Source organism: Geotrypetes seraphini, chromosome 3 (genome assembly GCF_902459505.1).
Source record: "Geotrypetes seraphini chromosome 3, aGeoSer1.1, whole genome shotgun sequence".
NCBI lineage: Eukaryota > Metazoa > Chordata > Amphibia > Gymnophiona > Dermophiidae > Geotrypetes > Geotrypetes seraphini.
Window position 1 is genome coordinate 380,618,707 of NC_047086.1, and position 24,713 is coordinate 380,643,419.

Here is a 24,713-nt window from a genome sequence, read left to right on the forward strand (position 1 = left end):
TAAGCCCAGGACAAATGCCAGGAAGTTCTGCTTCACACAGCGAGTGGTGGACACCTGGAATGCTCTCCCGGTGGAGATTGCTGCAGAACCCACCGTTCTAGGATTTAAGGGCAAGTTAGATGCACATCTCCTTGAAAGGCACATAGAGAGATACGGGTGACTAAGTTTTCGCCAGGTTACACCTGGCTGGGCCTCCGCGGGAGCAGATCACCAGACTTGAGGGATCCAGGGTCTGATCCGGAGATGGCAGTTCTTATGTTCTTATGTAGGCTGGGCTGTCACCATTTATGGATTTAAATAATAGACAGTTGAATTTAAATAGTATTCTTGCTTGAATTGGGAGCCAGTGTGATTCGAGGTATGCCTCGGTGATGTGGTTGTGTTTTCTTAGTGAATAGATTAGTCTCAGGGCTGTGTTTTGTACTGTTTGTAGTTGTTTTATCATTGTTGTGGGGCAGGGGAGATAGAGGATATTGCAGTAGTCGAGGAGACCTAGGACTAGGGACTGGACCATGAGCTGGAATTGTTTTCTATATAGTTAAGAAACTGTCTCCTTGGATGCTTCTATTGGTATCCTCTATTCCTTTATAGTTCTTTTGTCTTCTGTAGTCCCTGTATTTAACTTCATGTCCTCATTCTACACTGTGAATGTCCTTCTGTAACCCGTTCTGAGCTGTTGGGAGGACGGGATAGAAATCTAAATAAATAAATGACCACTAAGAATAATTCTTCCTATGAAAAACAGAAAATAGCATTTGGTTGACATGAGCACAGCAATAAGTTTCTCCGTTTTATTTATTCTCTTTTTTTTATTTTTTTTATTTCCAGTGTAAAGAACTTAAATTAATGCGAAAGAGAAACAAGTCTATACAAATTTAGGGCAAAGAGCCTACTGAAACTTGGCTTAAAAGGACATCTAATGGCTTCATCTGATGGGCCTTTTGGTCTTTATCTGCCATCATGTTTCTATATAAAAGTTTACACCACTGAATGCTTGTCTCATCAAGAACTTCCATACCTCGTTGGTGATGCTGGGGCAGTATAAATTGCAAGGGCTGATGAAAATGGCTGCTTCTTCAGCGCCTGTATGAGATTAGGTTTATATTCGGGATCGACACACCATAATGACCCTTTTCCATTCACCTGCAAAAGAAATTGAGAAGTCAAAGATGTGAAGACCAAAAAAGGAATTGTAAGTGAAATTATTTGAATGCATTTTATCTGTGCAAAATCTGAGGCATGTTTAATCTCATACAGAGAGATTACGATTACAAACCCTATTCCCATGGAGTCGTCATATTTATTGACTATTCTATAATGAAATTTTCTCAAACAAATGTTAAGACTATTTTGTAACATACAAATGTAATCCATTTTTTAAAATTTGATTGTATATCAAAATATATTCAACAAGCACAAATGAATACATATTTCCTCAGAAAGATACGAGTCAAGTACAGACTTGGTAAAACTCTTCTGCTTCCCTACAACATGAATTTAAAGATAGCCAAAGAGAAATACAGTGGATGTTCTTCAGGAGTTCTCTAGGATTTTACTGTTCTAGTCTTCTCACATAAACTTCACATGTATGTTACTATGCTAGTAGCCAGTTTTGGTGTATACATCATTGAATGGTATGGGGTCTTTCCACTGATCAAAATCAAAACCGCAAAAACTGGTGCGATGTTAATGCATATGATAATCAGAAGTACCCAGTTATACAAAACACATCCGCTATAATAAAACCCTTAATGCGCATGCCCACTTCAATCTCCGTGCGGCCATGATCATTGATCCGTGATTCCATGCCCCTGCATGCACAGTAGGAGCCTGCAGAGTTTGCGACACGTGCGGTGGTTTCCCCAACAACGTTCCTGCCCCAAGAGGAAAGATGGCAGTGTCAGATTCGGCGTTACTGCTGCTCGGCCTCCTCCTCCGTCGCTGATGCCTGGCCCCACTCTGTCACTCCCACGGAGCTGTGCGACCACAGGGCATTTGCTAGGCCAGCCCACAGACCAGTGCTGCTGGACAGGGGGGAGCAGGGAAGGGGTGCTGCTGGACGGGGGGGGGGGGGGGGAGAGACAGAAAGACAGACAGAAAGAAAGGCCTAAGTCTACACATCTATTCTAGTACCCGTTAATGTAACGGGCTAAAAAACTAGTACTTCATACTTATATAGTGCAATAATTTTTTATTTTTTTTTAATAAAATCTGTTATATTGAAAGATTTCAAACTCTAGGTCTTTAATTAAGGTCTCCAAGGTTTTTCTCCCAAATATAAAGTTTTTTTTATAAGAAAAGCAATTATTGAACTACATATTTATAAAATATTGTGTTTTGTATAACTGGGTACTTCTGATTGTCATTCCATTGATCAGCACATTGTCTCTCAACAAAGATATGAAGAAACAGATGAACAAAAAGATAGGGAAAAGGGAAGGACAGCAGAAAGAGACACAAAGAAGAAGAAAACACTTGTAAAATGAATGATCGTATCTACTGAAAATAACATATGTGGAGTGCATTTTTGAAAGAATGCCCAAGTCAAAAGTGAATGTTATCAGGTTATCCCAAAGACATTCAGTTACTTTTGAGGGGATGGATGTGGATGGATTTGCTTTCTGTCCCCATGCAACTCTAGCTCTTTGTTCGAGCCTACTCTTGTTAAAGCACGGAAGAATCTAAAAGCTCAGTTGTTATTGTTTCCCTGTGTACATAGTTGCATTTCCTCCCCAATCCAACCATTCTCAAGACTAGGCACACCACTGAGTCCCTCCCTCCCCCAACGTGTTTTGTCCAGCACTGGTCGCCGTACATGAAGGAGGACACGGTACTGCTCAAAAGAGTCCAGAGAAGACCGACTAAAATTGTTAAGGGGCTGGAGGAGTTGCCGTACAGCGAGAGATTAGAGAAACTGGGCCTCTTCTCCCTTGAAAAGAGGAGATTGAGAGGGGACATGGTAGAAACATTCAAGATACTGAAGGGAATAGACTTAGTAGATAAAGACAGGTTGTTCACCCTCTCCAAGGTAGAGAGAACGAGAGGGCACTCTCTAAAGTTAAAAGGGGATAGATAGATTCCGTACAAACGTAAGGAAGTTCTTCTTCACCCAGGGAGTGGTAGAGAACTGGAATGCTCTTCTGGAGGCTGTTATAAGGGAAAACACCCTCCAGGGATTCAAGACAAGGTTGGACAAGTTCCAGCTGAACCAGAGTGTACGCAGATAGGGCTCGTCTCAGTTAGGGCACTGGTCTCTAACCTAGGGGCCGCGGCGGGAGTGGACTGCTGGGCACGATGGACCACTAGTCTGACCCAGCAGCGGCAATTCTTATGTTCTTACTGGTGCATTTAGAAGTTCAACAACATAGCTTACAATAAGCTACTTTGCAAGATTTGTACATCTTTGGCAAAAACACCGACAAATTACACACTGAAATACTACATTTAGACACACAACTATCTAGCTATCTATGCATACAGATATACAAACAAGCCATGTCCAAAAATCTGAAATAATTCTGAAAATGACAAACAGGAACCAAAGACTTTTCAATTCAGACCTCTTAATTCTAACTATTTCCATCCTCCCCATAAACATCCTCTCACCCAACTCTCCTTTTCTCTGTTGTCTATTTTTCTGTTTTATATGTTCTCTTCTTTTTCCTACTCCCTTTGCCAACCATCCTTCCTTATTCCTCCATCACCCACCAGCACAGGTGTCGAAGTCGGTCCTCGAGGGCCGGAATCCAGTCGGGTTTTCAGGATTTCCCCAATGAATCTGCATGAGATCTATGTGCATGCACTGCTTTCAATGCATATTCATTGGGGAAATCCAGAAAACCCGACTGGATTCCGGCCCTCGAGGAGGGACTTTGACACCCAGGGTCCAGCAGCTCAGTTGTTCAGGCTACCCGTGACAATATTTTTTTCACCTGTTAGTGGCGCTCTGGATGCCTGGAGGGCTAGCTAGTACTATGCACTTAATTTTTACGGCAGTCTTTACCTCCACTGGGCCTACACAAGGTAATAACACATTGAGTTGGACTACATGAGCCAATTATGCCACCACACACTGAAGTCAGAAGCACAATAAAGTTTAAGGAAACCATAATTGGCTCATGGGTCTTCAAAAATAAAATATTAACTACCAGTAAAATTAAACGCTGGAATTTGTTGCTGGAGAATGTGGTGAAATCAGTCGGCTTATGCAGGCTTTAAAAAAAGGTTTGGATAATTTCCTAAAAGAGAAATCCATAGGCCATTATTGAGATAGCTTGGGGAAATCCTCTGCTTATGCCTAGGATAAGCAGCATAAAATCTGTTATAGAACTTCGGGTCTGTCCTAGTATGGCAATTCCTATGTTTTTAACTCATGCACAGAAGTGAAAAATATCTAATGAAAATGGTTCTAGGTTCTAGTTGTCTTTTATTTTTATTTTCTGTTGTTTTAGCACACACACATTAAGGGGAGGGGGGGGAAATATTTTGTTTGTTTTTATTCCCCGATGGAAAATGTTGGTTGGGAGAGGGGTTTTTATATTTTTTGTATTGATACTGATTGATTATAAGTGCTTATTATGATTATTAATATATGTATGTATATTGTTTGGCACTTTTTGTTAGCTTTGAAAACTTAATAAAGATTTAAAAAGAAAGAAAATGGTTCTAGGTATTATTGGTGTTACATAAGTAAATTGAACCTTACCATTTGTAGCACAAGAAAGATTGCATAAATCTTAACATAATGTGTAAGCTATATCTGTTCAGATAATAATTGTATATACAACTATAAATCTCAATGACTGGATAAGCAAGCTATAAACAATGTATCAGATTATGAATATTTTCTTTGTACAGTATAATACATTTAAATAAGGGAAAGAACAAATTAACATTTTTAGACTTTATATATTGAATTTAGTTATGACAAAAGCTACTGTACTTCAAATTATGAATCAATTCACCTATTCAGCAGAAACCAGTCAACACATAGCTATAATTCAAGTTTCTTTCCAAACTGATCTATTTAGTTGCTGAATAACAAAATTCCTAATAGTGCATTGTTATTTTTTCTAATAGGAAGTAATGTTGGCAAGAAATTATACATAAGGGGGTAAGAATCTCTCTCTTGAGTTCAAGTAACTTGCTAAAAATTTAAGAGAACAGGACCAAATATGGAATGGAGGAAAAACTGGTGAAAAGACACACCGAGTTTGAAAATGGGCCAAAAAAGATTATAGCGATTCTACTCCAACCAAAATTTCCCAGTGCATTTCTAGGAAAGAGGCAGTTGCATCCACTACAGTACATAAACACCAATTCACTTAAACGTGGTGGCTAGAAAATTGCTCCTTTCCAACTGACCCTCCCTTTCTTTCTCACAGTCAAAAAGACACAAACTGAAGGAGTGCCGAGTCAGGCCTTGCTTGTAAGGCCTGCTGGGAAATTTCATCTTAACCTTTTCCTATCGTGTGTCCCGGATGACGGGACATTCCAAAAATGTGGTTGCCATCGTATGTCCCATACTAATAAAGATCCAGGAACATAAAATATTTGAATTTACAGAATTATGACTTATTTACATTATGTTTACAATAGCCGTAAATGATAATGGTGAATAATACAAAACTTTGCTAAAATAATTACGATTGGAACCAGCGTAACATAAAAATGTATTACGATAGGAAAAGGTGAAATGTTGGGCAGAAGGAAGAATGGGTTAAGTTCTCTGTTAAAGCATATAGAGAGGTATATTAGGCATCTGCTGAAAGTTAGCAAACAAAATAAATAAACTATAGGGGTCTTTTACTAAGGCGCTAGCCAATTTAGCGCACACTAAATGCTAACGCGCACATTATATTCTATGGATGTGTTGTCATTTAGCGCGGGGGTTAGGTGCAGAGCTGGCCCGCGAATAGGGAAAAATCCGAATAATTTTTTTGTGCCGGCTCTGACCCACCCCCCGCCTCCCTCCTGCGTCCCCGGATCTTACCCGGTGGTCTAGCGGTGACATGGGGCAGAAGCGATCTTCCTATGCTCATGCCCTGTGTAAAGCCGTCGTCAAAATGGTTTCTATATATTTTTTTTACTTGAGTAAGATATTGGTAGTTACTGATTTCAATTGCCCCAACATTGACTGGTTAAAATGTTACATTGGGGAATGCTAGGGAGGTAAACTTCCTAGATGTCATAAATGACCGTACTGATATGCTGAAAAACATCGGACTCGTCAATTGAGCAACTCCCACCCCTGCTGCTTTATGAGGCCTCGGAGCAGAGGTATGTCAGTCTCACGGTGGGAGGGTTGGTGGTGTTCTGCTGCACAAGGGGATGGGAGGGAGGGATAGAAAGATGCTGCACAAGGGGATGGGTGAAGGGGAGGAAAAATGCTGTACATGGGAGGGGAGGAGAAAGGAAAGAGGAAGAATTGGGGTAGAAGAGAGGAAGGGAGAGATAATTTTTTTGTACATGAAAAAATAAGACATCCCTAAAAATAAGCTTTAGTATGTTTTTTGGATCCAAAATTAATATAAGACATGTCTTATTTTTGGGGAAACATGGTAGGAGCAGATCAGCTTGGGGTTTTTTTGTCTGCTTCGGTCTGCTTTAGCTTCCCCCTTTCTTTCCTGTTCCCTGCATGCTACATGGGAGGGAAAGTGCTGAAAACAGGAAGCAGAGCTCTGTGGCAAGAGGGACTTTCTGAGACACACTAGTGCACATTTAAATGCCAGTTGAGAACTAGTTTAAAAAAAAAAAAAAAAAAATCATTTTCAACTCAGTGTGTTGTAAAACAGCCTCTCTCTACAGAGGGCACAAAAGTAGCAACACCTCAATGTCAAGAAATTCTCTTATAATCACAACTAGTGAATGACACGGTGACAAATTTTTTTTCCCGTCCCCGCGGGGACTCAAATTTCCCCGTCCCTGCAAGTGTTGTCACTGTCCCAATTCCTGTAAGCTCTGTCTTAACCACATGAGCCTCGAACACTTAAGATTTTAAAGTGCTTTGAGGCTTGCGCAGCTGAGGACAGAACTTGGAGGAATGGAGCAGGGACAGGAAAAGAACTCGCCGGGACAGAACGGGAAAATTTGTCCCCGTGCCATTCGCTAATCACAACCCATTCAGTCTGCAGTGTCCCCCGTCATCTTCTGTTCCAGAAGAGCGTTTCCTAATCCAATTCTGAAGACACATCTAACAGCACGAGTCTCCAGAACATGAATATTCTTTATAGATATACTGGAACCAAACTTCTTCGATGTACCTCCAGGACAGGTTTGGAAAACACTGTTCTAGACAGCAATTTCCTGCTTAATATGGACTGCAAAATAGGAAGGACTTAACAGAATATCTTCAAGGCTTATCTCCTTCCTGTTTCAGATTTTTCCTTCAGATACACTGTCATACTGTGGACTCTCTGCAGAAACATGTGACATTTTAGGAGTCTCTGCATCACATTACAAGTCTCCAGGGTAACTGAGGAGATGTTGATGGTAAACCTCAGAAGCAGCTGAATCCCAGCTTTTCAATTGTACATTTCTGGAACTACATGGCAGGAGCCAGCTACAGAACAGAGTATAATCATCAACCAGATTAGTGAGAATGATCTATGGTTATAAATTGTTAACCGTTTGCAGTTCGAGCGCTAGGTTTCTTATGTTGACAGGATTACAAACGAAGAGGAAGGCGATAGAGAAATTGAAGGTGGCTAGCAGACAATGTTCAATCCTCCCACTTCCAAAAGTATTAATTCACCTGGAACAGAATACAAGAATTTTAAATAAAAAGGGCTTTGTTCTTATCCTCCAGGAAAAATATGTCCGCTGAGATATGGATTCATAGAATTGCATTTGGAATATTTATGAGCCTATTTATTAATTTTGTGAAGAAGCATAAGAAACATGACTAGATGACGGATTCTATTAACCGCCAGCGTGACTTCCTGGCACACAGGCCAGGGTTCTGCCTTGCTCAAGAGTGTCCAGGTAAAGAAATGTACAACAGTTCTATTCTCAGCTACATTGATGCTGGACAGAAAATGCAATCTCTAGCTTGCATCCTTTTCAAACTGGCCTGCATTGTGTTCCAAGATGTTTAATGGGTCGTCTCTTCCAGAACCGATGACCCATTTCTTGTAACTTTTCCTTCATTCTTGGAAGTATAAAAAAAAAAAAAACACTGAAGGATTATTTTCATTATCAAGCAGTACAGTTTTGGCTTTTGTTGCCTTTTGAGCTCCGATCCTCTTCCTCTTATCTTTCCTTTTTTCCTAAGAACTTAAAAACCTATTTAGAAAATTCTTATATTAATCTGTCTGTTTTGCGATTCCTTTTCTGTTTTCTTCTTGCTTTTTTACTAGATCCACTTTGAACCACTGATCGTGGGAGTCGGTGGGATACAAGATACATTAGCATTGCTTCTCGATTTAGTCCACGGGGCTTATCCAGCTAGTCAGACTTTGAAAATACCCACAATGAAGGTCTTTGAGATAAATTTCCATGCGTTGCCTCCTTGGTTTGCAATGCTCTCATATGCATATTCACTGTGGAAATCCTGAAAACTTGACTAGCCGAGTGTGCCCCAAGGACTGGCTTGAGAAGCACTGCTGTAGGGTAAGTCGTACTTCAACCTTACTAATATGGGTCTCTAAGATATGTCCAAAATCACAAATTTAGAACTGGATATCACTTAACTCTTCACTGCCTTAGAGGAAAACCGCAAGTTGAGGAAAACCACTGCGAGATTGAATATGAAATGGATCTTCATGTTTAATCTACTGCACGGCTTCCTGAAGTAGCAGCTTGCGAAACACGGCCTGTGTCGAGGCCGAGTTTTATACACATTCATTATAAGATTACATGCTTTTTCTGCTTCACGTTTACGCATAAAGTCTTGAGCACTGAAGGAATCATTGTACTGTGATTAGATTATTTGAAAAAAAACCACTAGTTTGTCGAGTCTTCATGGTTATTCTTACACAATCAAGCTGATCTATGAGCACAAAAAAAAAACTTTCAAGATTAATTAAGTACACCTTATGAACTATTTTGTGATCTATATATTATGGGTTATTGTGAATTTGGATTCAGGTACAAAAAGAACAAAGAAGAAAAAAAAAAAAAAAAAGGTCATCTGAAGTTGGGTAAATACCTCAACCAAGTCCTCATAATACAACCAGAACAGGATCTCCACAATAAATATACATAAGAAATTTGCATTCACACTCTCCTTAGTATGCAAATCTTCTGATGCATATTTACTATGGATGTCCTGAAAAACTAGCCAGCCAGGTGTGTTCTGAGGACTGGGTTGAGAATCACTAACCTAATGCACTGGCATAGCGAGGGTGGGAGGTGCCCACCCTTGCCCTCTTCTCCGCCCTCCCGCTCTTTCCCCACCCCTCCTGCTGAGCGCACAGCCCCCTTCCCTCCATACCCGTATAGCTTTCCTGGCGCGAGCAGCATCTCCAACTTGCTGCCCACACAGGTCCTCCCTCCGATGTCACTTCCTATTTGAGGGACCTGGAAGTAATGTCAAAGGGGAGTGCCGAGGCCAGTGTGAGCAACAGGTTGGAGTTGCTGTTTATGCCGGCAAAGGGCTAAAGGCATGACAGGGGAGGCGTGGGAAGGAGTGGTTGGGGAGGGGAGCAGAAAGGAGGAGAGGTGCCAATGCACCCACCAAGACCGCACCCGGAATGGTCCACCGCCACTGCACCCCCCCCACCCCCTTTTTATTGCATGCTACTGACCTAATATATCTAAATTTAGCTCACCTTGGACTACCACTGAAAAGGCCATGGGGTAAATTCAAATAATTAAACTGCCACTTTGCATAATTTCCGTTTCTATAATTTTTAGCAAAAACTATTTCATAAGATCACCTCACCTTGCAGGCAGGTGAAAGGATTTACATAGTTCCTTAAATCTACCATAATTTTACCTCATTTATTACATTTATATTAACACACCATGGCAAATTAACATGTGCATTTGAGTTAATACACGGACAGCTCATTAAAGCTGCTCCCCCCCCCTCCGATTCGGTGTCTAAGCGGAAAATGCTTAATAATCAGGTCTACAGTGAGGAGGATTTTTCTCTGCAGACACTGAACACATGCTCCTCCAGATCAGCATGAACACACCGTTATCTCATATTGCTAACAGTTTAGGAGCAAATGTAGCTAAAGGAAATGCTGCCATAGCAACCCAAACTGGGCTGCTACTTGAGATCATAGGCAGCCATTTTTCTGGAGTTCTGCTACAAGACAACTCTCAATGACAAATCCCAATTCCATAGATTTAAAGTCGGTATCTGGACATGCAACTGTGCCCACCAGAATAGTGTTCCTCTCAGTTATTTAGTGGGCAAATAAATGGCAGATGAGCTTCAGTGTAGAGAAATATAAAGTCTTGCACATAGGGAAAGGGAACCCGATGTATATACGATGGGAGGGATGGTACTGGGGGGAAGACAACCTAGAAAAGGACTTGGGGGTTTTGGTGGATAAAACAATGAAGCTGGCGGCACAATGCGCAGAGGCCTCAAAGGCGGCGAACAGAATGTTGGGCATTAGCAAAAAAAGGTATCACGACCAGAACGAAGGAAGTTATCCTGCCACTGTATCGGGCGACGGTGCGCCCGCATCTGGAGTACTGCGTCCAATACTGGTCGCCGTACCTTAAGAAGGATATGGCGATTCTCGAGAGGGTCCAGAAAAGAGCAACAAGAATGATAAAAGGCATGGAAAACCTTTCATATGCTGAAAGGCTAGAGAAGCTAGGACTCTTTTCCCTGGAATAGCAGAGACTTAGAGGGGACATGATAGAGACTTATAAGATCATGAAAGGCATAGAGAAGGTGGAGAGGGACAGATTCTTCAGACTAGCGGGGAAGACAAAAACAAGAGGGCATTCAGAAAAATTGAAAGGAGACAGATTCAGAACAAATGCTAGGAAGTTCTTCTTCACTCAGAGGGTGGTGGACACCTGGAATGCGCTTCCAGAGGAGGTGGTTGGACAGAGTACGATATTGGGTTTCAAAAAGGGTTTGGATGATTTCCTGAAGGAGAAGGGGATTGAAGGGTACATAGAGGGTTACTATACAGAATATTAAATGATTAGGGAATAAAAGGTTTAGGTAAAGGATCACTTACAGGTCATGGACCTGGGGGACCGCCGCGGGAGCGGAATGCTGGGCACGATGGACCCCCTGGTCTTACCCGGCAGAGGCAATGCTTATGTTCTTATGTACTTAATGTTTTATCCAAAAATTGGAGACAAAACTATAACTTAATCATTATATAAATCAATCACTATATTAAAATGTTGATTGGTGCTCGACAGTGTCGCAATCTGATCTACAAGTCTATCGACCATCACACACATTCCATTCCATGGATAGGGCGAGTCTGACAGTGCCATCCTTGACCTTTGCGAAGCCATCTGTAACTCGTAAAACTATGGGGTCCCTTTTACTAAGGCACGCTAGCATCAATTATATCCTATGGACGTGTTAGCGTTTAGGGCATGCTAAAACAGCTATCGCACCTTAGTAAAAGGACCCCTATGTTTTCCATACTGGGTCTGGTTTGCTGGAATGTTCTTCCTTTGGAGCTAAGGCAGGCCCCTACTTTAATTCAGTTCAGGAAAGGTTTGAAAACAGCCTTATTTGCACGTCGATTTATAAGATGGGTGTTATTGAATACTTTTTTTTGAAAGTTGTTTGACTTGCTTTTTTTATTATGTAGTTTTTATGATGTTTTAAATTTGTTGCTACTGTGTGCGGGTTTTGGGTTTTTTTTAATGATGGTTTGTTATTGCATGTCTTGTATTTTATTTGATTATGTATATAATTCTGGAACCCGCTTAGCATTGGTGGATTTGCGGGATATAAATATTTTAAATAAATGAAATGGTCGTCTCACCCACATGATGAAACTTAGAATCTTATCACTGAACCAGTCCTTACAATAACAACTCTCTTATATCACAGTAATATAGCGATGGCATCCCTAAGCCCTCCAAATATTCTTCTCACTATATCCTTTAACCTTCATTGGAGTTCCTTTCTCTCCCAACTCTTGTAAACTGTGCCAAGCTCTACGATTGTGGAGAGGATGCGGTATATAAACCTAAGGAATAGTTTAGTTAGTTTAGTAATAATAGTAATGATTAAGTAGTTATATTTTTATCTCCAGTTTTTTGATAGATTATACATTTGGGAGATATTTTTATGTCGTTTTTGTGATTCCTATTGCATTCTTTTTGACTACTTAGTTTTACACATCTGATCCAATACTGCAGTACTTATTGGAAAGAACAGAGTATACCCTAGCCTAGTCTGAAAAAAGGGGCATTCCAGGGCATAGTGAGGGACTTCTAGAAAAGTGATTACTATACTCAATTTCTCCAACTATTGCTGCAAGTCTTAAAATCCACCATCATGTGAGATTTGCCAACACGGTCTTGTTAGAGATTCCCCTCTTACAAGGAGTTTAAACTTGAAATCCATCACAGATATATGTTTAAGATCATAGGCCCTCAGTTGTGGAATGCGCAGTTGCCCGAGTTCCCTAGGTCATCAAACAAAACACATTTAAGAAACAGCTGAAGACTTATTTCTTCAATGCTATGGAACAGTTTTAAAAACCCTCTTGGGTATAACCAGCTGATCGCTCGAAATTGATGGTTACTGATATGTTTCTAAGTGACTGCTTTGTTTTGTCACTGTCCAGTATTCTATGTTAGATCACTTAGAATTTCAGATTTGTGGTCTGTAAGTTTTAATACTTTATGTGGCTACAACCTATTGCAACAGGGAAGGCGAGGGCAAGTGTGAGCATATCGTGTGCTGAATACAAGCTCTTTCCTCCCTATTCCCGGAAGAAGCCACGAGGCGAAATGCCTGGCCATCGTCGGTGGGTTCGGGAGCCTGTGCCAGACACGCTTAAGATAAGTCTGTTTCAGCAGTTTATACTATCGTAAACAATCTAAAGATCGCAAAAATAACAGCTTTTAAGTTTGTTGATTTCAAATGTTCAGTGACATTAGGAGGTTTTTATGCCTATGAAGTCATCTACCCTTTCCAGGTAGTAGAGGGTTCCTCTCTGATGGGGTTCTGAGGTAGACCCACAATTTGGGAAGCACTTCTCAAATAATATATTCTCCTTTCCCTCTTAACACAGGGATCTATATTCTGCCACAAACCTCAGAAAATTCAACAGCATGGGATAGGCATGTGGGATCTCTTAGAGAGAGGAAGAGATAAAGGTCACTGCAGATAGGCCAACTGGATGGGCCATTTGGCCTTTACCTGCCATCATGTTTCTAACACCATAAAGCTCTATGATCTCACAATGCCAAGTGTTAAGAGCCTTAGCTTATCACAACAATGCTCTATGACCTCACAATGCAGGTGTAAAAGCCTTAACCAATAGAGAGAGGAGGAGGAAATAGTAAATGTTGCAGATGGGCAGACTGGATGGGCCATTTGGCCTTTACCTGCCATCATGTTTCTATAACCATAAAGCTCTATGATCTCACAATGCAAGTGTTAAGAGCCTTAGCTTATAACAACAATGCTCTGTGACCTCACAATGCAGGTATAAAAGCCTTAACCAATAGGGAGAGGAGGAGGAAATAGTGGATGTTGCAGATGGGCAGACCGGATGGGCCATTTGGCCTTTTATCTGCCATCATGTTTCTATGGTTTGCAATCATGTGGACATTCAGCAACATATTTGCATAAATTTGAATGTTATATATTAAGTTGATATGTTTGAAAGGCCAATAAAAAACCTTCAATTGTATGTATTTCCAACATTTTAGCTTTATATTTATATAGTTTTCCATTCTCATTTCTCCCCCCTCTCAGTTTTTATTCTCTTGTTTTATTTTTCCTCTCCCGCTTTTCTTTTGTTCTCATTTCTGACCCTCTCTCTTTCACAGCTCTCACATATATCACTCAAGTTCACAAGCTAAAAGTGGTATCCTTGATTGTGGTCACAGCCATAGGTGTCAGTAACTTAATGCCCACCTCTAGCAGAGTAATAATGGAGGTGGCTCGACCAGGTACTGGCCGCTGTGAGCAAGAAAGAGAATATGGGACATGGACACCTGGATGGATAGACCAAATATGGGCGAAGGGAAGGGCTAGGAGGGCCAAGGAATGGAAACAGCAGGATATTAATGTGGCAGGATTAGCCTGTTGGTGGTGTTTGATTTTAAAAGTGTGTCATTGTGCAGGGAGATTAGGTAAAAAGAACAAATAGAATATGGCATGACGGAGATGTCAAGTTTCACCCATTAGGAATGTGTCAAACTCAACTGAAAACTCTCTCACTCTACACCAGTGTTTTTCAACCTTTTTACATCTATGGACCGGCAGAAATAAAATAATTATTCTGTGGACCGGCATCGGTCCGTGGACCGGCGGTTGAAGAACACAGGGCTAAGTCATGGGTCAGACCCCATCCATCTCTACCCAATCTCCACCCCATACCCCGCCCCCATAATAGTACTAATTGTAACACTATTTTTTCCATTCATTTTTCACAGATACTCACAATATAATCTTATTAACAACACATAATGGTTAACCACAAAATTAAACTACACAAAGCACACTGTATGCTTCTCAACATTCATTCCTACCAGAACACAGATAACCCCTATGCAAATACGGGACCACAAACTAAAAGTACTAATATATACAAACAAACTCTAAGATTTTGCAGTACAACTCCAGAGAAAAAGAAACAAGTGCATTTCTTCCTGAACAGTGCAAAATACAGACAGCAGATGTAAATTCTCAAAACTGACATAATTAAATCACTAAATTCAAAAATAAAATAATTCCCCCCTACCTTTGTTGTCTCCCTCCCTCCATGCTATGCCTTACCTTCTGGCCTGCTCCCACTTGGCCATTTTATGCCGCCCCGGTATTATCTTCAGGCTGGCTCTGTGACAGAGCCGGTACCTGTATTTGCCGTAACCCGGCCTCTGCTCACCCGAGCGCAACTCCGACGTGCTTCCGATGAAGGAAGGAAGTCCTGCTGGAATATCTTTTCTTGTCAGGAAGCAAAATAGCAAAAATAAACAAATCAGTTCACTTGTTCAAAGTTCCTTTATTCCTTGAACCGAAGTTGGGAGCAACGTCTCCCTTAAGCATTCATACAAAAACAAAACCAAAGTTCAATTAGAATGCTCTCCACAGCTAACAAAAAATAAAATCTGGAGTGGACCCACTGGAATGGGTTACCACTGCTACCTTCAATCAGGCAATTTTAGGTAAGTATCATTTACATCCAAAAATAACAAACAGAACGGGAGTGGGCTTGTCTTTACCTTAGGCAAGATAAAGCAACCTTACACACTCTCACTCAAGTTCTGGGCCTCTAAGCTCAGCAAGTTTAAAGCCGGGCTAAATCCAACAGAGAAACTGTTGGTGGGGGAGGGGAGTAAAGGAATTCACTTATTACTTTTCTGAAGTATCAGAATGCCAATAATGGCCCCACTATCCCGACCTGGATCTTAAGTGAATTCTCCCCAGAAGTCATGACATTTACTTCCCTCACAGTCACAGAAATACATCCCCAATTCAGGCCAATTGAGTTACAAAAAAAAACGTTTTTTTTTTCTCAGCACAAGTCCCTGCACTTTTCTCACACACAGCACTACTGCACAACAGTGCTCTAATAAACAGAGAAAGGCTCCTGCCTGCCCAAACCTTCAGACCTGCCACTTATCTTTATTCCATGAGTATATCTTCAGGCAGTCCAAGGCTCTCTCCCCATTCCATGGGTTCAGGCGGGGCCGGCTGGTTGGCAACAGGGTCAGTTGTGACAATTTCCTCCATGGTCACATCCTCACAGTCAGGGCCATAGTCAGGAGAGACCCTTCCCTGAGCTGGCTCAGGGCCAACTAACTTTCCTCTCCTCAGAGCAGCCTCTATACTGTTCAAACGAACACACCCTGCTCTCTGAGGGGGAGGAGTTACCTGCCTTGATTGCTTAGCTTGTTTTACATTTCTCACCATGGGCCTCAGCTGGGAGTGAACAGGAGGAGGGAGGTCCCTCTCAGGCTCTTCTGAGCTGTTCTGCTCTCCTTCCTCTACTCCCTGCAGTTCAGCCTGCTTCCAGTTAAAGGGAAATGTACCTTTTTTCCTGGGACTAGTCACAATCCTATCCCCGTGGTTAGCTCGCTGAGTGGCTGGATAAGGTTTAGCCACCGGCAGCTCTGGAATGAGCGGAGCCACTGGGGACGGATTGTGACATACCCTCACCCTTAAGGATTGATTGTCCCTATTTTCCCGGGGCAACTCACTATCCTCTTGCATACGAGACAGAGTGTCCACATTCACACTTAACTTGCCAGGGCGATGCTCAATATCGTTTCCGGGGCCTATTTGCCCTTCTCCCTTGATTTAGGGGTGGTGGATCAGAGTCCTCAAAATCTTCCGGCCATCTCAACAGGGGTGTCTCATAAGGCCCTGCTAAGGCCCCTGTATCTTGATCCTGAGGACTTTCCAACCCTTCTACTCTCTGGGCAAGGGCAGCTACCACCTGTGTGATATCCCCTAAGTCTTCCTTTTTTACTTGGGCAATCTGAACCCTCACTTCCTCCAGGTCCTGTTCTATTCCCCTAAAGGTATCCAGCACCTTTTCAAAATGCTGGGCGTGTTGTTCCAGTTGCTCTTCCTGTGCCCGTTGTTTAGTTACCCAACTTTCTGCTTTCCCAGTTTGGTTTGTTAGTTCTCCGCAAGTGTTCTTTATTTCTACAACGCTACGTTGGATCGCTTGCTGTTGGACTTCATTTTCCCTTATTTGCCCCTGTACTACCTTCAGTTGGTCCGTAATTTGCGCCATAAGGTCGGTCAGCTTCCCTGACTCCCGCTGACACTGGGCAGTTATTTCCTCCCTGGACCGTTGATTATCCCGGTCTAGGGGATCCTTCCAAGCTTGGAACTTGGCTTCGGTTTGGGTTCTTAGGTTAGCTTCCCAATCCTTTCGTGCTAGTGTCAACTCTTCTCTCAGTTTCAGTATCTCTGCGTCTAGTGCGGCTACTTTAGCGGCTTCTATATTCCCTCTCAGCTCCGATCCTAATTCAGGGCGAGACCTACTTTCTATAGTTCCTACCCCGGTGGACCCGAACCCTTGCTCTACTCTGCTGGTGTCCGGGAGACGGGTCCACTGTACCAGGTTGGGGTGCCAAATTCTCTCGCAAATAAGCTGGGCTATACGATCCCCGATTTGCACTTTGTACTCGCTATCACCCTGATTGACCAGGAGTACCGCGACATTGCCCCTAAAATCTGGGTCGATGACCCCAGCGGCCACATCGATTGACTGCTTTAACGCCAATCCTGACCTTGGAGCTATCCGTAGATAGGCACCTGGCGGGGGAGATACTTGTATATCTGTGTTTATCAGGGACCTTCCCTTAGCAGGGATAGTTTGTTCACAGGCGGCATATAGGTCATAGCCTGCAGCCTTAGCGTAAACCCGCGTGGGTGCTATGGCCCTATCTGACAGCGGGGCCCACCGAATTGTAGGCTTCCCATATTTAGGTTTTAACCCCTTAGCCCGTCGTCTTCCCTCCCGGGGCCCGACTAAGCTCTCCTCAACCCGACTACCCAACACACATTTACTCAACATCCCCTTCCTCTCCGGCACTCCTATCTGCGCCCGATTCAGCCAATCTCTTCCCAGGATTAATGGGTAAGGTGTTGTCTTTAAAACTGCCACTGATATTCGGGTTTTTTTTTCCCTATGTTGAATGGTCAGGTCTCTAAGGGGGTATTCCTGTGTTTCTCCGTGTATACAGGTGATGGGTACTTGCTTCACCCCCAGCTCCTGATCTGGGCCCAATTCATCCCATAGTTGCTCTGATACGACCGACTGCTCAGCCCCCGTATCGACCAGAGCCGGGACCTCCCTGTTGGCTACTGAGACTATGACTTGATATTCTTCGGGAATCGGGGCCCCAGGCCTCTGAGTTATTATCAGATCCCTCGTTACCCTACAGTACCTCTGGGTATGCCCTATTTTCCCACAACGATAGCACCTCTGGGTTTTCTCAGGGACAGGCTCCTTCGCCCTAGGGTACCCTGTAGTTTTCCTAGGTGGGTCCTGACCTCGGCTGTCCTTAGCTTTTCCCAGGCCTGGTAGGGTGGTTGTCTTTCCCTCCTCATAGGCGCCTTGGGCATCCAAATAGGCTTCCGCTACCTCTAAGGTCTGGGCTAAGGTTTTGCAGCCCTGTTTCTGCACCCAGCCCCTCAAATTCTTGGGAGCGGATTGCAGAAACTGCTCCCTGATCACCTCTAATACAATGGCCCGGGCATCCCCAAGCCATGGACTAAGCCACCTCTCAGCCAACTTAGACAGTTTTTGAGCAAGTGCCTTAGGCCTTTCCTTATCCTGCATAAGGGTTGCTCTAAACCGCTGGCGGTAATGCTCTTGAGTGTAGCCTAAGTACTCCAATATATGTGTCTTTACAGCTTGATAATTGTTAGCTACCTCAGGGGCTAGTGTCTGATAAGCAGACAGGGTTTCTCCTGCAAGGCATGGGAGTAGCCTTACAGCCCACTGACCCTGAGGCCAACCAGCAGCAGTAGCTACCCTCTCGAACGCGGATAGGAATTCATCCGGCGCATCCGCTGGTGCGATCTTACACAGATTTAGCGTGGCTAGAGGGTTAGCTGCTCCTGAGGGTTGTGGCAAATTACTATGTCCAGGCTCACTGCCTGCCGATGTCGATGGGTTCTGCAAAATTCTAGACAGTACTTGCGTTTGCTCCCCCATCGCTAGCACCATCTCGTCGTGTTGCCGCCGAGATAATTCCTGAGACCGGTACCATAACTCCTGGTTGGTCTTTAGCACTGCTTGTAAGTCCTCGCTTTGCTTCTGGCGTTCCGCCGTCAAGAACGCTATCAGCTGTTGCTGTTCCATCTTGCCGATTAACCTACAAGAAACAAAGCGAGAGAGACCAACCCAAGTGCGGTACCACTATATGAGTGTAGTCAAACTCCCTCACCCCCCTGGTCAAGCCTCTTACCAGAGCACAAGGTGAGTCTTTGCCTTTTGTTTGTAGGCCTCCTTGGCCCCCAGTCGTATAGCTGCGTTTCTGTCCTCTTATATCGATCCTCAGCCTCCTCCGACTCTGGCTCCTCACTGGTGCATCTGGGTCAGCCAAGCCACTTGCTTCCTCTGCACCCCGGTCGGAAGACTTCCGGAACTCCGCTCTGCTCAGACTGGAACCAATACAACAAACTAAAATAACAAGCTAAAACAACAAATTATTCACAAGTCCAAAAACTTTTTTTTTTTCCAAACAAAAAAAATATTTTTTTTTTTCCTCCAATTCTCACAATGTCCAGCAGGAGGCGCTTATCCCACTCCTGATACCATATGTGACAGAGCCGGTACCTGTATTTGCCGTAACCCGGCCTCTGCTCACCCGAGCGCAACTCCGACGTGCTTCCGATGAAGGAAGGAAGTCCTGCTGGAATATCTTTTCTTGTCAGGAAGCAAAATAGCAAAAATAAACAAATCAGTTCACTTGTTCAAAGTTCCTTTATTCCTTGAACCGAAGTTGGGAGCAACGTCTCCCTTAAGCATTCATACAAAAACAAAACCAAAGTTCAATTAGAATGCTCTCCACAGCTAACAAAAAATAAAATCTGGAGTGGACCCACTGGAATGGGTTACCACTGCTACCTTCAATCAGGCAATTTTAGGTAAGTATCATTTACATCCAAAAATAACAAACAGAACGGGAGTGGGCTTGTCTTTACCTTAGGCAAGATAAAGCAACCTTACACACTCTCACTCAAGTTCTGGGCCTCTAAGCTCAGCAAGTTTAAAGCCGGGCTAAATCCAACAGAGAAACTGTTGGTGGGGGAGGGGAGTAAAGGAATTCACTTATTACTTTTCTGAAGTATCAGAATGCCAATAATGGCCCCACTATCCCGACCTGGATCTTAAGTGAATTCTCCCCAGAAGTCATGACATTTACTTCCCTCACAGTCACAGAAATACATCCCCAATTCAGGCCAATTGAGTTACAAAAAAAAAACGTTTTTTTTTTCTCAGCACAAGTCCCTGCACTTTTCTCACACACAGCACTACTGCACAACAGTGCTCTAATAAACAGAGAAAGGCTCCTGCCTGCCCAAACCTTCAGACCTGCCACTTATCTTTATTCCATGAGTATATCTTCAGGCAGTCCAAGGCTCTCTCCCCATTCCATGGGTTCAGGCGGGGCCGGCTGGTTGGCAACAGGGTCAGTTGTGACAATTTCCTCCATGGTCACATCCTCACAGTCAGGGCCATAGTCAGGAGAGACCCTTCCCTGAGCTGGCTCAGGGCCAACTAACTTTCCTCTCCTCAGAGCAGCCTCTATACTGTTCAAACGAACACACCCTGCTCTCTGAGGGGGAGGAGTTACCTGCCTTGATTGCTTAGCTTGTTTTACATTTCTCACCATGGGCCTCAGCTGGGAGTGAACAGGAGGAGGGAGGTCCCTCTCAGGCTCTTCTGAGCTGTTCTGCTCTCCTTCCTCTACTCCCTGCAGTTCAGCCTGCTTCCAGTTAAAGGGAAATGTACCTTTTTTCCTGGGACTAGTCACAATCCTATCCCCGTGGTTAGCTCGCTGAGTGGCTGGATAAGGTTTAGCCACCGGCAGCTCTGGAATGAGCGGAGCCACTGGGGACGGATTGTGACAGCTCCCTCTTCCTCACTGATGCAGTGCACAAAGCTGCGGGCAGAGGCTCCTTGCGCGTCCCGTGACTCATCTTGCAATGTCAGAGAGAAGGCTTCCGGGTCAGGCGCAGGACGCGCATAGGAGCCACTGCCCGTGGCTTTGTGCACTGAATCAGTGAGGAAGAGGGAACTGGCTTGAAGATAACGCTGCATCGATTGCACCGTGGACCGGCGGTTGAAGAACACTGTTTTGGCCCTGATGCACGTGCTGGCCCTGTGGACCGGCAGGAAATTTCTGTGGACCGATGGTTGAAGAACACTGCTCTACACCACTGTTCTTCAATGCAAGGCCTTGGGTGGGGGGGGGGGGGGGGCAATGGTGGCCCTTAAGACACCTCTGAAGTGGTCCTCATCATCAAAATGGCTTGTTTGTTTTTTTTTGTTACTCTCTGCTTCTCTAACCAGATTCAGAACAGAAAGACGTAAGTGGATGGGAGAAAGAGCCACATGCAGAAAGGACAAAATTTCTCAATAGGCTAAAGAAAATTCATTTGGAAATGCCCACTTCCTTAAGGATACATCCAATAAAAAGTTTGACGGCATACAATGGTCAGCAGTGTTGTGACCTTGCATGGAAAAATACTTAGTGGACTCCTTCAGTACATAGGATCCAAAGTGGCCCCAACTTAGAGATTAGTGAATACCACTGCTCTATATTCCTTGAGCCCTATGTCTCAACTCATTTGAGCTTTAGTAGCAATGCACTGATCTTGATCACTGCTATCATGAGAGGGACCTTAGAGAAGTAAACCAAGTGGGCCAACCAGTAAGAAGAAATCTAAGTACACCTTCCTGCCCACTGCTTCCCCATGCCCTGTTCCTTTTACTGCAAGTACACGTACTCTGAAACCAATGCACATTTCTTTTAGCTACTGGGTGAAAGACAAATTTCAGCTTAAAAACTTACCCAAATTGCTCCTCACTAGAGGTCTGCACGGGAACAGGGATCACGGGAATCTCCCCTAACCCAAGGGACTTCCACGGGGACCCCCCTCTGGCCCACGGGACTCCCATGGGGACCCCCCTCTAGCCAACGGGACTCCCACGGGGATGGAAGGCTTTGGAAGCAGGGTTCATCCATATAATATAATGGACATGTCAGCCTTAGTAAAAGAGGGGGTTTATAAGTTAATTACCTGAACAGAAAACTAAAAAAGGGTTCCACCAAAGAGATTCCACAAGGAAAACAGCAGCGCAAACACAAAAGAAACTGTGGAATTGATGATCCTGTCAGAAGTAATTTCTGCTTTTTATGGGGACAGGAGGGAATGGAGGTAATTCTTTGCGGGGATGGGTGGGGATGGAGAGGATCCTAACAGGGACGGGTGAGGACGGAGAGGATCCTGACGGGGACGGGTGAGGACGGAGAGGATCCTTACGGGGACGGGTGGGGACGGAGAGGATCCTGACAGGGACGGGTGAGGACGGAGAGGATCCTGGCGGGGACGGGTGAGATTTCTGTTCCCGCGCAACTCTCTACTCCTCACTTTGGCTGAATTCTTCAGGAGCTCCAAAGAAAAGCCAATATCATTTAATGCTGTCTCGATTCATTTGCAAAGAAATACTTACAGTTAAATCATTCTAGATTTATACCCCCAATGTACCCTCTGAAAAATCTCCTTCTTTAGGATGCTTTACCCTTGACATCTCTGTAAATGTGTGTGAGAGAAATACAAGCCAGTTTTTCCTCACCTGCAGCGATACATCTCTCCTTGCTGCTGCCACCACAACCGTGACTTTGAAGAAAGTCCTTGGTGCTGATGTGAGTCCAAGGGACATGGCCTGAAAATGGTAATGTTCTCCTAGCACAGAGAAGTGAAGAAAGTGCTGGTGAGGAGGCCAAATGGGTATGTGGAAATATACCTCCTTTAGAACCAGAGACGTCAGTAACTCCCCGGGTCGCAATGATGCGATCACAGAAATGACAGACTCTGAGACCTTTTTGGGGATGAAGAAATAGATGAAATAATGCCCTTGACCTTGATCTGCTGGAGACACCAGTAAGACTGCCCCAACCATAGAATGTCCTATAGCATGCTCCTGAACTTTGCTGGGAGCCTTGCATGGGAATATCCACTAACAGATTTTTTTTTTTGAGCTGCAAAGAAGAGACACCTTCTTAACCAAGGCTCTAAGCAGATCATACAGAAGATCTGGCAAGTATGCTAGACCCACCTCCAAGCACAGGAGAGATAAACCAGGTCCTCTACCGATACAGCCTTCTGCACCCAGCTCAAGCAAGCCTGGGAAGCACAGGACTCACAAACTGTGACCTGCAAGCATAACACTGCCACCTCGAAGGTAAGCTTAAGACAAGTCTCCAGCTTACAATCCTGGACATCTTTAAAGACTGTACCACCCTCCACTGGAAACATAGTCTTTTTAGTCATTGCCATGACCACTCTAGGCAAAATGCAACAACTCCTGTGCAGGGAACTGGGTAAAGGTCAGCCACAGCTCTGGTCATCTGGAGACCTGTCTGGTATCTCCCACTGAGCTGAGATCTCTCATTGCCAACTGAATATGGAATGTTTTTGGAGGCTTCTTAGTGCCCAACATCCTAGGGTGGAAAGTAGCCTCTGAAGAAAAACTCAAGAGCAGAAATGTTCAACACCTGCATCGCTTTCGAAATGAGGGACAGAAGCTCCTTTTTACAGAAACATCTAGCCACTGTGGGGGTCATCCCCATTCTCAGATGGAAGCTCACCCTCTCTTCCAGGGGATCAGAAACTGATGGACACGAAGTCCCTGATAGAGGGGCCTCAGACTCAAGATCCAAAGACACAGACAACATATCCAGCTCTCCATAAGCATCCACACGCTCCCCACCAGCATCTACATGTGGTCTCTTTGGTTGGAGCCAGAGGGGAGCTTTAACAGGAAAGCTTGATGCATAAGAAAGAGAAACTCAAGAGACAAAAGAAGTGTCTAAGGAGGCCTAACCATCTTATCCAGATCTTCCTTACCCCCAAGAACCACCAAAACCTCTGGCTGAGGGGAGTCCTGCCTGGAATCGCCGCTAACACCACATGGTGGCAAACCAAAAATGGCCACTATGAATGAATGGGTGGAGTGCGGCACAGTGAAGCCCGCTTAAAACTCTTCAAACTCTTCCCTCAGCCCTGCTAAGGTCGCCGAGATAGAGCGAAGAGCTCTGCTATAAAGGTCCTGTGTCACTGTCTCCCTCTTCTCTCTATCTCCACCTGCTGGTAGATGGACATAACCTACAAATCTCTGGATTGATCTCTGGGACGTAATGGAAATAACATTAACCTACTAACTGTATAAAAGCACAGTTAAGTGAAAGAGGTGATTTACTAAGCTTTTTTTCCAAAGACACAGAAACGAAGGAGGCCTTAGGAAATCAGACTCAGAGTGAATTACTCCAACTCACACATAGTCCATGAAGCAGAAAACTAGGCTGTTCCTGAAAATTCTGCACTGGAGAGCAAGGGAGTGAGAACTAGATTCAGCTTTGATTCCCAGACTTCACTGTGCTTTTCACAATGTCTGGTGCCGGGAACATCAGTGAGAGAGTGTGACCCTGTCCCTTATCAATCAAGAAAAGTACCTTACTTACTGGACCAAGAGCCCATCCGTACCAAGTTTCAGAGGGAAGCAAGGTCTGCACTTCTTGCCTGGAGGACTGTCACTGCAATATTAGTTTATATTTCTATTCCATTTTCATTTTCATTGGACACAATCCGACCCAAAGCAGTTTAAAGAAACAAATACAGTCAGTAGCAAAAATACAATGTGGAGGGACATAATCGAAAGGAACGTCTAAGTCCGTTTTCGTCCAAGTCACTCAAAGTAAAAAATAGCTTAGGACACATTTTCGAAAAATACATCCAAATTTTTTTTCGTTTCAAAAATCGTCTAACTATACGTCCTGCTGATCTGATCGTCCAAGCCGCTAAATCGTCTATCTTTATACCACATTTTCGTCCAACCTTT

General features: G+C 43.8%; 1 protein-coding gene across 7 annotated transcripts in view; it reads right to left on the reverse strand.

The window, feature by feature from the left end:
* Positions 1-24,713, reverse strand: part of FOXN2 (forkhead box N2) — a 134,487-nt gene that overhangs the window by 36,563 nt on the left and 73,211 nt on the right. For all 7 annotated transcript variants that reach the window (XM_033939423.1, XM_033939420.1, XM_033939425.1 and 4 more), the window contains one exon: positions 1,019-1,143. In XM_033939423.1, the coding sequence (XP_033795314.1) occupies positions 1,019-1,143 (125 nt within the window). The remainder of the gene's footprint in view (positions 1-1,018; positions 1,144-24,713) is intronic.